The 13,527-nt window shown below is 53.7% G+C and overlaps 1 protein-coding gene across 2 annotated transcripts in view; it reads left to right on the top strand.

The window, feature by feature from the left end:
- Positions 1–13,527, top strand: part of Gli2 (GLI family zinc finger 2) — a 234,252-nt gene that overhangs the window by 50,477 nt on the left and 170,248 nt on the right. For both annotated transcript variants that reach the window (XM_023709743.1, XM_023709742.1), the window contains exon 2: positions 6,980–7,163. In XM_023709743.1, coding sequence (XP_023565511.1) covers positions 7,010–7,163 — 154 coding nt within the window. In that variant the 5' untranslated portion in view covers positions 6,980–7,009. The remainder of the gene's footprint in view (positions 1–6,979; positions 7,164–13,527) is intronic.

Genomic DNA, 13,527 nt, shown 5'->3' with positions numbered 1-13,527 from the left:
TCCCTCCCCTATTCCCTCTTCCTTCTCCTCTCTCCCCTCTCCCTTCTCACCTCTTCCCTTTCCTCTCTCTGGGTCTGGAGATCAAACTCAGGACCTTGCACTTAGCAGGCAGCTGCTTATGCCATTGAGCTATCTCCCTGGCCCCTCAAGGTCTTCTCATTTCTACCTTGCAACCAAGGAACAAATCCAAGGGCACCAAGAAGCCCTCTGATACCCCACCCACCCCCAGTCCATAGTGCCTCCTTTGAGCTCCCATGAGCACGATCCCTGCATTTTTAGCATGGACCGCCTTAGACGTCCATAAACTCTGCAAACTTGTCTGCACAAACAACAGCAGCTGTGCTCCACCCTTTCTGACGCTGCTGAATGCCTGCCCATGGCAAGCATCTTTGTATACAAACAATTCAGCCATGGTGGGAAAAGTAGAAAAGTAGAATCTAAGAAACCTGTGCGGGGCTGGCAGCACCACCATGTTTTGGCGTGCGGCCCTGGGGAGGTTACTTAGCCTCTGTGCCTATTTGATTGAAGGGGCTGATACTGGCCTGGTGTGGGTGGGAGGGCGAGTGGTGAGGTCACACGATGGCAGGCCTGCTCCCGACCGGGCCCCTGTGCACCATCAAAGGTTTTGTTTGTTCTCTGTCTGATCATGAAGCCTCCTCCCACCAAAGGATGGGGCAGGTCAAGGGGACCCTTCTTCCTCCGAGTCACACAGGAGCAAGGGCCCTGCTCGGTGGACCATGAGAGTTTCTAAAAAGTGCTTTCTCTGTTGTTGTCCTCATGCCCCAGTGGGCACCAGGCTGTCGTGAGCAGGAGCAGTCCATGTGCCACGACCTAAGAGACAGAATCGATGTTGGATCCCAAGGACCAGCTCCATGCTCTGGCTCCTCATGCGCACGGGCAAGGTTGCATTCGCTGTGACCTTGCTGGGGCATGCATCCCCTCACTGTCCCTGGGGGCTTCCAGTGAAGGAAGCAGAACAGCGGGACCGGAAGCTGGCCTTCCTCCTACATCCAGCATCCCAAGTATCTTTCCTAGTGTCTGGTTTCTCTTACATTTGCTCCCTTATCCAAAGATGGATGTGGGGTCTGAAGGAACCTCATGGGGAGGGTGGAAGAGCTACTGTTAGTGTGGGAACTGTGGCCAGAGGAGGGAGTGGCCAGGGTAAGGAGAGACTGCTGGGGGTGGACATCTGCTTATCTTCTGGAGGAGCTCTTAGTTGGGGCTGCCCTTGGGCTACCGGAACTGCCATCCTGCAGCTCTGCAGCCCTGCAGGCTGTGATCTCGGGAGGCACAGACAGGTGGGCAGAAACAGGCTCAGCCATGGCTGGAGCTCCATGGCTGGAGCGCAGCCTGCAGACCCTCAGCCTGCGGAGGCTTGGGCCGTCCGTGGTCCCCTGTGGGGGGCTGTCTTGGCTTGGAGAAGGTCACCCATCTGCAAGGTCTCCCTGCTCCACCAACTCCAGTCTGGACCCCAGGTGGGGCAGCTTCTGCAGGCCACAGGCACCCAGCAGATGTGACTACCCAGGCTCAAGGGCGCATGTGTCTCTGTCTGGGAGAACTGAATGCATCCTAATTAAAAATAGGATTATTTTGCTGTGAGGCAGTGTCCTGAACTTGGCAAAGTCCTGCGGGACCCTTGCTTTCCTTGTTCCTTCTGCCTTCAGAGTGGGGTAGGTGGTCGGATCAGAGCCGCTGCCCGGTGTCCCAGTGCTGTCACCGTGGGGAGTCAGAACTGAATTTGCTCTCCGGTTGCTGCCCTTGATGATGTGGCATCTGACTCGCGTTCCTTGGTACCCTTAAGCATGCCCATTTTCCCGATGAGGGACCTGGATGTGCTGGGCAATAAAACAGCTGGTGCTTGGGTGCTCCCCTGCTTGGGGCCGGTACACGATGGCCCAGTACAGGACAGGGCCTCAGGGCCTCAGGGCTGTGTCTGAGCAGCATCCCTGCTCCCATTTTGGTGATAATGAGGGATGATTGTGCTGAGCTTCTGTGTTGGTACCTACTCTGTGCTCTAGGGCCTTTCATGTATTTTTGTCTCATTTGATCTTAAAAATAAGTCTGCGATCAAAATGGGGATGTTAGCTCTAGTGTGTGTGTGTTTGGATTTGTGTGAGTACCTATAGCATGCACATATGTCTGTATTTGACTGTAGGCTGTGTGCACACATGTGTGGCTGAGTATATATATATATATACACATATATATATATACATATATGGTTCATGTGACCACATTTGCATGTATGAACTTATTTACACATGGGGCTGTGTGATGTGGTATACACATGTGTGTAGGCTGGGTGCATGCATGCTTGTGTGTGGACATGTGTACGTGCATATGTAGGGCTGTGTATGGTTCACACATGGCACGCACGAAGAGTGTGTGCGGTGTGAGTGCGAGCGTGTGTGTGTGTGTGTGTGTGTGTGTGTGTGTGTGTGCCCCTGCCTGTGGCTCGGGCGCGCCTGCTGCCTGGCTGAGATCAGACAGGAGGGGAGAGCGCCATGGCTTCGGTAACTGTGCTCCCCCGGAGAAGAGGGCTCATCTCTCTCCTGGAGATTGATTTTGCCCGGGGAAGAGTACTTTAATTCCTGTGACTCACTTGCCTGGGGAGTTCAAAGCATCCAGGTGGTGGGAGGTATCTGGGCTTTCAGGTTTCAGGGCGATTCACTCACTCTGCTGTGATTATTAATTTATTCTTCAAGCCTGTCCTGTAACTCAGTTCTTAACCTGTTCTGTGCCATGGGCCTGGCATAAATTATTATGGAATAATGCTGTAAATGTATAGAATAAGATACATGTGATTCTGTGCTTTTCTCCTGACATGACGAGGTCAGTGGCACTGCAGATGGACAGCCAAGGTGAGCATATGTGATGTTCCATGTTGTGGGCTGGACACGTGGCATGGCAGGCTCACATGCATTGGGATTCGTTGCCCGATTTCATGTCCAAAGGAGAGTCCAAATTTGAGTACAAGTTAGTGAAGGTAAAACTGTCTCTCCCAGTTAGGCTGTGCAGTCGTAAGTGGAACTTGCACATTATTTGGAAGTGACAGGGCCCTTAGGAGCATGCTGTTCAGTTTCTCCTTCATTTCTTGTGCATCGGCAGCAGTCATGGAGCTTTTCTTAGCATCCATCCAGACCTGCAGATGATCTCAGGGAAGTCCCAGGAATGCGCCTAGTGCTGCTTGGTGCTGCTGCCGCCCCTGCTGAGGCCCTCAAGGGCAGGCCACCTGAATGCATTGTCTCCCTGGAAAGGTCAGCCCTGTGGCTCAGCAGAGTCCTGTGGCGTGCGGCCAGCCGCAATTGCTTTGGCGCTTGTCTGGCTGATGCCAGGTGTCAGGACTGTGGGAGCACCGCCAGTAGAGTGAGGCTGTTGACCCTCCTCCTGGGGAGCCTGAGGCTCCCAGATCCTCATGGTGGAGCTTCCCTGGAGCCCTGGGAAGTGTTCTGGGAGGGACCACCAGCTCCCAGCTGAGGCCTGGGAACTGGAGCCAGCCCCTCCTCCCTGTCCCCAGGTGGCCTCAGCAGTCCAGGTGGAGCTGAGCTCCTGGGGTGAAAATGGCTGCCTGGGACCCTGGGTGCCTGATGTTTACCCCGAAATTGTGCTAATCCCACTAATTCCTGTGATTTACACAGACTCTTGGCTTGGTTTCCTGCCTTTCTCTCTTGGGAGGGGTGGCCGGGGGAGGGCAGCAGCCACTCTAGAGGGTGAGGCCAGGGGCATGGTGGGTACCCACTCCTCAGCCCCCAGGGGTCTAGAGCCGCAGGCGCTTCTGTGTGCACAGCTGCCCACCCTGGCTGAGTCACGCTGTCGAGGTCTAGCTCCTGGGAATCAGAGTGAATACCTCTCTTCTTGAGCACACTCCTAGCCCAGTTTTTGAAGTGACCATGCCCTAAGGCCTCAGGCGGCATTTCAGCAGAAGACTGGAGTGTAGATCTGTCCCTCCTCACTCCGTGGGAAGGGGCTTTGGGCGCTGCACATCTCCAGGGGAGCCTCAGCTCCTTCCTGGGACAGCACCTACTTAGCAGGCAGGTGGCTGGCACAGGGGCTGATGCTGCAGAGCCTTCCTAAGCGTGGGCTGCTGGAACAGAGCACAGGAGCCTGGGCTGGGCAGGAGCAGCGCAGGGTTATGCATATGGCTCATTGTTTTAGTGGTCCAGAAGCCCGAGATTGAGGCTCCTGCAGATTTGGTGCCCTTTCCCCCCTGGAGAAGAAGCCTGTGGCTCATCCACTGTTATGGTTTGTATCTAGTTGTCCCCCCAAAGCCTCATGTAAATGGGCCTGTCGTGAGCAGCTTGTGGCCTGATAGGCGGGGACAGATGACCAAGGCGGGCGTGAACCATTAAACTGACAGCCTGCTGCTCCCTACCCTCCACCACCGCAGGCCGGGTGGCCTCTCTTGGAGATATGGGAAGGGACGTCCTGGACACGGCAGCACCCCAGCCTCTCCTCCAGACCCTGTAGAGTGGGGGCAGAGTCTTGAAACCTCCAGTAATTGTGAGCTAAATAAACCTTTTCTTCCCTTGTTTTGAGTGCTGGGTATTTGTCCCAGCAAGGACAGAAGAGTAACACATCCGCACACGGTGGAAGGGCTGAAAGCGAGCCACAGAACCTCTGCTAAAGCGCGCCGAGCCTGTGATGAGGGCGCAGCCTTAGGACTTCACCGGTGACCCGCCAAGGGCCCCAGCAGCTGCCTTTGCCATTTCCGTTGCTTCTTTCTGGTCTTCCCAGTCTCTCTCTTTTCTGTGTCCCAGTGGTACAACCTGTGGCTTCGGAGTTGTGGCGCCTGGCCTGGCCTTCAGTTCCCCATCTGCATTTGCAGAGAGTCAGGTCAGTGCCTTCTTTCTCTGGGGCTGTGCTGGGTCTTGGTCACGCAGGTCCTGAGGCTCTGTCTCCTTCCTGCTGGTGTGGCTGACGCCTGCTGGCGTTTGGTTGGTCCGGAGAGACCCACGCTCCCAGGCAGAGATTTGGCTTCCTGACCCTAATTTATCCCCTTGGCAAGTGAGTAGGGCCCTGCTTGGGTGGGCCTGGGGACCCAGGGGTACAAGGTCCAGCCTGGACTTCAAGGAGGAAGGCAGTGGCCCAGGTGGACACGTAACAGTTGGGAGCCGGCCATGAGAGGCTCGGTGTTAGAGCGCTTGCCTAGTAGTGCAAGGCCCTGGATTTGATCCTCAGTACTGCTTAAACGAGATCGAGTGAATGAACGTACAGTTACCCAGCAACTCCTCTGTCCTGCGTAGCCTCAGCAAATAGGGACTCTTGTGTGACCACCATATTTGCAAAGCACACTGGCCCAGCCTCGGGTGGGTGGGAGCCCCCTACCAATTTTGCCACCATGGGATGACTTCCACTCTAGTTCTGTTTACTGCTAGCCAGTCGAGACTGCTCAGCCGCTGGCCGGTCTTCTTAGTCTCTCCAAGGCGATGGAGATTGCTCGTCTTCTGAGTGTGTCCTTCCTGTGCTGGCTTCCGGAACCCTGTACTCTGCCGAAATTTTTCCCGCTTGCTTCATCCCCCACGTCCGGCCATCCTGCTCTCTGTTCTTGGCTGGCAGTGGCTCTTTGTCTTGCGTCTCTGTCCCAGACATTTCTCTTCTTTTCCACCATCCTGGCCATCTGGGCCAATATCGGCCTTATTCCTTTAGCCAGTGATTCCCCCTTGCTCCAGATTTGTGTTCTCGACAGTCTGCACCGCAGGTCTCAACAGGAATTTTGAATTTTGTGTAACCCAACACAGCTTTTGATTTCTGCTCCCAAAGCTCCTCTGCTGCTCTGGTTTTTTTTTTTTTTTTTTTTTTTTTTTTTTCTTGAGCCCAGGCCTCACACATGCTAGGTAAGTGCCGTCACACTGAACGGCACCCCCAACTCTCTCTTCATCTTTGTAAATGGTGCCACCATTCATCCATCCTGCCACTCACCAAAAATAGAGCCATTTGGGGCTCACCCTCCTTTCAAAATTTTTGACTTGCCTATTGTATTCTGTAGTATTTGATACAGATAGCAATGTGTGAAAGTGACAAGCCGCCTTACACAACCGTATCAGATGCCACCCACTGGAGCCCTGAGGGCTCTTCATCCCCCCATTCCATCCACAGCAAGCCCTCTTTGCTCTGCCAGGTGGGGCGGTGTTCCACCACCACCACTTTCACCTGGCCACTGTGGCTGTGGCCCTGTGGGTTGGTGTGGGAGCCTCGCCTGGTCCCCGGGTCTGTGCTTCATGCACTGGTGAAGAGTGATTATTTACACTGTGGATCACATCTTGGGCTCCCTGTGTGTCCTGTGCCTGGGTCAGTGCTGTCCCTGCACACTGCCTACTCTCCTCCATCCAGCTACCCTGCCACTCTGTGTTTATGCTGCCTGGTGCTAACTGAAATGAACTACACGTATTTTCCCCCTTTGTCTCTCCAGTAGATGCCTTGTATTCACACCAGGTGTGATAAGGGATGCTTTAAGGGGACTTAAAAATACATTGGCTGAGTACGCGAGAGTCGAGGAACAATGCAAATGCGTGGGGTGAGAGGGTGAATATGTGAATGAACGAGCTCACTGACTAAACGAAGGGTTGGTTTTGGTGGGCGAGGTGGCGCAGGAAGGCTATCGCCTTTCTCTGAAGTCTTCTGGGTGGTTGTAACTCTCTCCACTTTTATTTCCCCGGTGATTCTAAGTTGGAGGTTAGCCCTGCCCATATTATTTCTCATGTAGTTCTGATCATTCACATCCGTCAGAACTTGTTGCTCAGACTTTTCAAAATCTGGCTAAAAGATAACAAAAACGTTCTGCTGTTGTCTACATGGTTGATCAGCAGACCAGATGGACCTCAGGATGAATAATTTTCAAAAGTAATTAAGCACTCCTTCCCAATTACACAAGCATGAAGGAAGTTGGTGGCTGGAGAAGCGAGTGACAGCAGGATCTGGGTCAGTGCTTGCCTGCCCGTCGGGATGCAGTGTTGGTGAGTGTCTCTGTCCTCTCCTTCAGGGTCACCATCTGGGACTATGAGCGGCTGAGATGGAGAAGCCTGTCCCCACCACTGCCTCGGAGAAGAGAGAAGCCAAAAGCGGGATCCTGGAGGGCAGTGCTTTCCCTGACCCGGGTAAAAAGGCCTGTCCCCTCACTGTGGCTGCTGCGGCGGCGGCGGCGGCGGCCGTGGCTGCCCAAGGAGGTACTTTCTGTTTTGCACGCTCTGTGAGCAGCGGGGTTGTTTTTCATTAGCCCGTTAGGATTTAATGAGAGTGGTAGCCCTGTCATCAGGGACACACGCTGGGTTTATGGAGGGCATCAAGCAGAGCAGGGCGCTGCTCCTGGGAATCCCAGGCCAGTGACAGTCGCCTGCAGGTTTCCTTGGACGTCTGCCTACCCCAAAGCCTGAAGTCTGAAGACTGAAGCTTCTCAGATTCTAGAGGGTGGGGCCTGAGCCCAGGGAGGGAGGAGGAGGGAGGAGAAGCTTCTGGGTCACCCAGGGAGCACTCAGCAGGGGCATTTGAGATGTGCCCGGGAGAGCTTCTTGCCTCTTGCCTGTGAAGGACTATTTTGGAAAGTAATTGTCTCCTGATGCCTTCTAGCTATAATTAGAGGGTCAGGTATGCAGTGTAGTATCTTAGGTGAATTTCTGGCCAACTTAATTATAACAGAAGGGACTGTGTGAGCCACAGCCTCTCATTTTACTGCCCCAAAGAGAAATACTCTCTGGTTTCACTGGCCCGTGCCAGCATCCCATTGGGAAAGTTTGGCGGGAAGGCGAGACCTCCCCTTGTGACTGTGCAGTCCATCTGGAGGCCGCAGAACTATTTCTGTTCCTGAGGAGTGGAGAGACTGAGATTTCTTTTCTTTGCTCTTTTATTCAAGCGCATTTAGTCATGCCCTGTTGCTCTTGCCGCCGGGAACACTGCTCAGAGTGCGGAGGGAAGAAAAAGGGCCTCCTCTCACTTTGATGCGTGCACAATCGCGGGAGCTTGTTAAAGTGCCTGCCCCGGCTCAGCGTGGTGGAGGGGGCCGAGCTCGGCGTTTGTCCCTGGCACTGAGCCTGTGGGCCGCAGAGGGCACAGGGAGCCCCCGGAAATGGAAAGGCCCTCCGAGGGTGCAGGAGTTGAGTTTTTCTCAGTGTGTATTTGAGGACCTCAGGGTCCTTGTTGCTGTGTTTTTGTTTTCCCCGGGGTGTTAAGTCAGAGATCATTGTCTGGAAGTCGCTGGGCCAGGAGTGGGAGATTCAAGGTCGTCAGCATTATGGTCCCCCCACCACTCCCCTGGCTGGCATCAGCAAGGAGGGGCTGCATGGGGTGTGTGGGAGGGTCAGGGTGGGGCAGAACCCCATGGCAAGGGAGGGGCCAGGCTGAGGCAGTCTGCCCACACGGGGCTGGCGGGAGGAGTGGGGGCTGGATGTGGTCGTGTGGAGCCCTGGCCCTGTCACTGGTTCTCCGCTGGGTCCCTGGGTCTGGCCTCTCCAGCCTGTGAGACACTTCTTTTGTCCCTCTGCCTGGTTCTTGGAGGCCCAGCGAACTTGCAGGAGCAGGGCTTCTGGATCTCTGGCCTTCCTCTTCCCAGCATGCATGCCATTCCAGCAGCAGAGCACAGACTAGGGCAGTCATTACAGTGGAATTAAGATGCAAGTGAGGGGTCTCCGCTAGCATCAGGCCTGATCGCCAGTGGTAGAAATGAGTGCTTGAGGGGTTCTCCAGAGCGGGCCCCACAGCTTTGAACACTGCAGCTCTAGAGAGGCACGTGCTAACGCCTGCCCACCTGCCCCAGGATGCCCTCCCTGTCCACCTGTGCAGGCCCACTGTCCTCTTGGTCCCTGGCCAGGGGAGCTTGGCACACAGTGTATGTGACCCACAGGGACAAGCAGCCTACAGTCAGGTACGTGTGCTGGGGACGGTCACAGGGACCCAGTGTCCCCCGCATCTCTGCTGTCTGCACCTCTTTGAATGACTTTCCTGGGAAGGACCTTCCTGGAGTCTGAGAAGAGCTGCTCTTTGTACCTAGTGCCAAGTGGGCACCGTGGGGTGGATGCCCCGTGCTGCTGAACTGCAGTGGCTGTACTCAGATTGGGCAAGGAGGCCCAGTGGTACAGCCCAGGAGAGCTACCTGGGCTCTGACTTGCCTGATCTCTGGGGTGAGGGGATTTGATGGGTGCTGTCCATCTCGATCTTCTTAGATCTCACTGGGTGGTGGCAGAGGTGCTGTGGCAAGGCTCCTAGTACACACAGCACCCTGAGGCTCAGAAAGCACTTTAGAGTCTGTGACGTGGGCTCGCTCTCAGGAGTACATCCTGATGCAGGTAAGGTGAATGGATGTATGGGAGTAGGTGTCCAGTGGCAGCAGGTGGCCAATGTGGGTCCCCCTTGATCACAGGGGCATCCTTGTACTTGGCTTTGCTCTCACCTACCAGGAGGGGTGCTGCGCTGTGAAGCCAGCAGTACTTGCTAGGCCTGAGGAGTGGGTGCTTGGCCTCTAGGCGTGTGGCCAGGCACGGATAGCGCAGAGCATGGGGGAGGGGCAGCAGCGCAGTGGGGGTACCGTGTTCTGCGCTGACCAACCTCCCCTTCCTCTGGCTGTCGTTGGTGCTGGAACTAGTCTGATCATTCAGGGATAGGGAATTGATTAATCAACTCTGCAGAACCTCTGGAATGGGTTGTTGGATATCATGGAAACTGTTTACCACAACTTCATAATTCAAGGGGAGACAGACTTATGTTCTAATATGAGTTGAACAGAGTGGCATGAAGCTGATGACATGCCCTACTAGCGATGAGAAAGGGCAGGAGGGTCCTGGCTGCGAGGTGGGAAGCCCAGGGGCTGAACTTGGAAAACCAGCCAGGAGCTCCGAGTCCTGAGCAGGCAGAGTTTCCCCCTCAACAGTGACTGAGCCTGAGACCAAGGTGGGAATGGGGCTTGTCCAAGGCCACCAGCTGCTTCAGTATGGAACTGGGCCCTGGCGTGGGGCTCCTGCTTCCTAGAGGAGAGGCTCTTCCAGGTACGGTTGTTCCTCAGTACCTGTGGGCGAAGACTTCCACCTGCCCCGAGGCTACCAGAATCTTAAGGAAGCTCAAGTCCTTTGTGTATAACCTATGCACATTCTTCCATATACTTTAAATCATCTTTGGATTACTTATTATGCCTAATACAATATAAATGCTATGCAAATATTTGTTATATTGTGTTTAGGTAACAAGGACAAGAATTGTCTGCATGTTTAGTACAGATGTAATTTCCTACTCCCCTTTGGATATTTTCCATCTGCAGTTTGTTAAATCTGATGACACAAGGCCCTTGAAAATGGAGGGCTACTGTAACTGCTTTTATTGATTATTATTATTTTTTTATGATGCTGAGAATGGAACTCAGAGCGTCATGCCTGCTAGGTAAGAGCTCTACCACTGAACTATATTCTTACCCTTGTATTGGCTTTTACTATATCTATATCTATATCTATATCTATATCTATATATTTATATATTTAGTTCAGGGTGTATTTGCTTTTACATCTTTACCTTAGATTGTTTGGGAGTGACTGGAACCCTCATTTGGGTGCAGACCTTCTGTGCCCTGGAATGTCAGCCATGGAAAAGGCTCCTTGTGTCACCAGGCCGTTCCCTCACCTGGCAGTCCCTGCTCTCTTCTGGACAGCCAGTACTCTGGCTGGGAGGCCGTGGCCTGCTTGCCAAGTCCCCTGGGCTGACCCCGCTCAGAAGACCGCATGGCTGGCCCTGCTTGCAATAGGAACACCTTTGCAGAGCAGCCTGGCACAGGGTGAGGTAGTGCGAGAGAGAGCAGGGCCACTGTCGGCTGGGGTAGGGTTCCTCATGCGCTACGGGGCATGGCTCCTGAAGCACAGCAGAAGCACGCAGGGTGGGTCTTCCTCAGCCTCTCCAGCTAATGCTTTGGAGCCCATAAATCTTCAGAAACACATTTAACCCCCCATGCCTCATTCTTAAAATTGTATAATTAAAAAAAACCTTTTATTTATTTGGTACAGGGTCTCACTACGCAGCTCGAGCTTGTAGTGATCCTCTGTCTCGGCCTCCCCAGCGCTGGGTTTGCTGGTGTGCACCACCACTGCACCTGGCTCCAGGGCTGGCATGGTATGTGGTGCTGGGGATCAAACCTAGGTCCTTGCGCTTGCCAGGCAGGTGCGTAGATCAGTGAGTTATCTCCCCAGCTCCCTGCAACTTGTGTAATTTTAAAGGCAATTTGATTTAAAGTATATGAAGAATGTGCATAGGTTATACACAAGGGACTTGAGTTTCCTTAAGATTCTGGGAGCCTCGGGGCAGGTGGAAGTCTTCGCCCACGGGTACTGAGGAGCAGCTATACCTGGAAAAACCTCTCCTGTAGGAAGCAGGAGCCCCACGCCAGGGCCCAATTCCATACTGAAGCAGCTGGTGGCTTCGATTCAGATGTCTCTCAATGCTTTACACCAACGCTGTTCAAATGCTGTTGTATTTTCCTCCTTCATCATGAGTTTTCTTTCCAAAAAACATTTCTGAAACTCTGTGTGCCTCAACAGAGAACTGGGAACCTGTCTACTCCAGGCCTTGGGGCTGATTGCAGAGACTGCAGCTGAGGGCTTGGGGCTCAGGAGTTTTGCTGATTTCTGAAATCAGGCACCTGATGGGCTGGGCCCCGTGTGCGTCCCTTGGGGTCCTCCCCAGGAGCAGAGCCGCTGCCCCTGGGAACTGTGAGAAACACTAACTCTGCTTATTGGTTGGTGCCGGGCAGGGCGTCCAGCAAATTAATAATCAAAGCAAGCAAGGCAGCCCTCCATTTCCAAAGTTCTGTATCATCAGGGCCTTGTGCACGCTGTGGGGGTTCTGTCCCTGAGCTAAACCCCCACCCCTACAGAAATGCTGCTTCTCAGGCCTCACCCCGCACTTGCTGAATCTGATCCTGTGGGGATGCAGCACAGCGACCATGCTGGCAGATGCCTTCTGTGCGGATCTGATGTGCCCCACCCTTTTTATTTTGGTGCTGTGGGTGGAACCCAGGCCTCGTGCCTGCTGGGCAAGCATTCTTTTGCCAAGGTGCAGCCCAGCCCGATGCATTTTTAAGTTGGAGAACCGCTTGTTTTGGCTGCAGGACAGAGTGGGCCTTCCTGTGTATGAGGTGGAAGTGCCACACAGAGTTGTTTCCCAGAGATCACAGGAGACTACTGATGTGCTCCTGTACATGTGACATGGGACACCCATACCTGGGAGCTCATCCCTCTTATGTAAGATAATAGTGACAAACAGCCCAGACTGCCTGGCTGTCTGGTTACATCTCAGTTGTGCTGAGATCTTGGACAGGTCTGTGCCTCAGTTTTCTCATCTATACAATGGGTGTCATAATGGTACCTATCTTGCTATATGGTGTTACTAGTTAGTACACAGAGCATGTTAGAAGTGATAGCCATAGCTAACTCCTGTGAGGGCCTAAGGATGTACCTTCTGTGTTAACTGTGACCATTCTTTCCACTTTTCCTGTCCTGGCGCTGCCTGACTCAGGCAGTCACCTTTCCACTGGTCACTCTTGCCAAGACCAGACAGCTAGTGAGAAAATCCAGTTTTTGGTGCCTTCCTGCTTGAGAGTGACAAGGGTTCTGGGTCACAAATCAGACCTGGGCTCCTGTCCTGCTTTGCTGTGCTGGTCCAAGCTGGTCCCCAGTCTCTCACTCTGCCTTCTCCTCTGCACACTGGAGGCAGGGCCAGTGCAGAGGGTGCCAGGGCTGGCTGAGGCCGAGTGTTGCCTGAGACAACTGTCCTAAGTGTTGGTTCGTAGGCTGCCTTGGGGTGGGCCCGGCACAGGGCTTTCGGCTTTTTTGGGGGAGAGGGTACTCAGGTGTCACCCCAGGTGCTTTATAATAAACTATAGTAGTACCTCGGTTTGCAAACTTAACTTGCTTTATGAGGAAGAAATGGCCACATTGGTGTTTGTGTAGGAAAGATGGCTGCTGTCCTGGTTGTTCCCTGATGCAGCGTTTTTAAACAAAAACAAAATTTGCCAAATAGTTCTGTTTGTGCACCAAATTGCTTGCAAGCAAAAGCATTTGTGAATTGAGGTACTACTGTGTAACCCAGCCCCATTATTACATTGTATTTTGAGACAAAGTCCGGCTAAGTCACTGAGTTGCCCCAGGCTGGGCTTGAACTGGTGATCCTCCTGCCTCCACCTCCCACAGTGCTAGCATTGCGGGCGTGGCACCATCACACCCCCCTACATGTGTGTTTTTACCAGGCTTCCCAAGTACTGGGTGCAGCTGGCTGGAGACAGGACTAGGTCCTTTAGTGTGCTACAGAGCCTGAAGGTGGATAGGTCACTTGCCTGCAGGGCTATAACAAGCCAGTACACCTGGGCCGCTTGCTGAATGACTCTTGCAACAGTGCAGAGTGATCCAGGGGCCCCTTGCCGCCTGAGCCCACTGCCAACTCCTGTTTCTCGCTCAGTGCTCCTTGGCTTTCTTTTTTTAAATTTTATTTATTTGTGTGTGTGTGTGTGTGTGTGTGTGTGTGTGTGTGTGTGGCCAGCTCAGCCCACCAGGGGGCGGGGCTGGC

Source organism: Octodon degus, unplaced genomic scaffold, assembly GCF_000260255.1.
Source record: "Octodon degus isolate 3935 unplaced genomic scaffold, OctDeg1.0 scaffold00014, whole genome shotgun sequence".
Taxonomy (NCBI): Eukaryota; Metazoa; Chordata; class Mammalia; order Rodentia; family Octodontidae; genus Octodon; species Octodon degus.
This window is presented reverse-complemented; position numbering and strand designations above follow the sequence as displayed.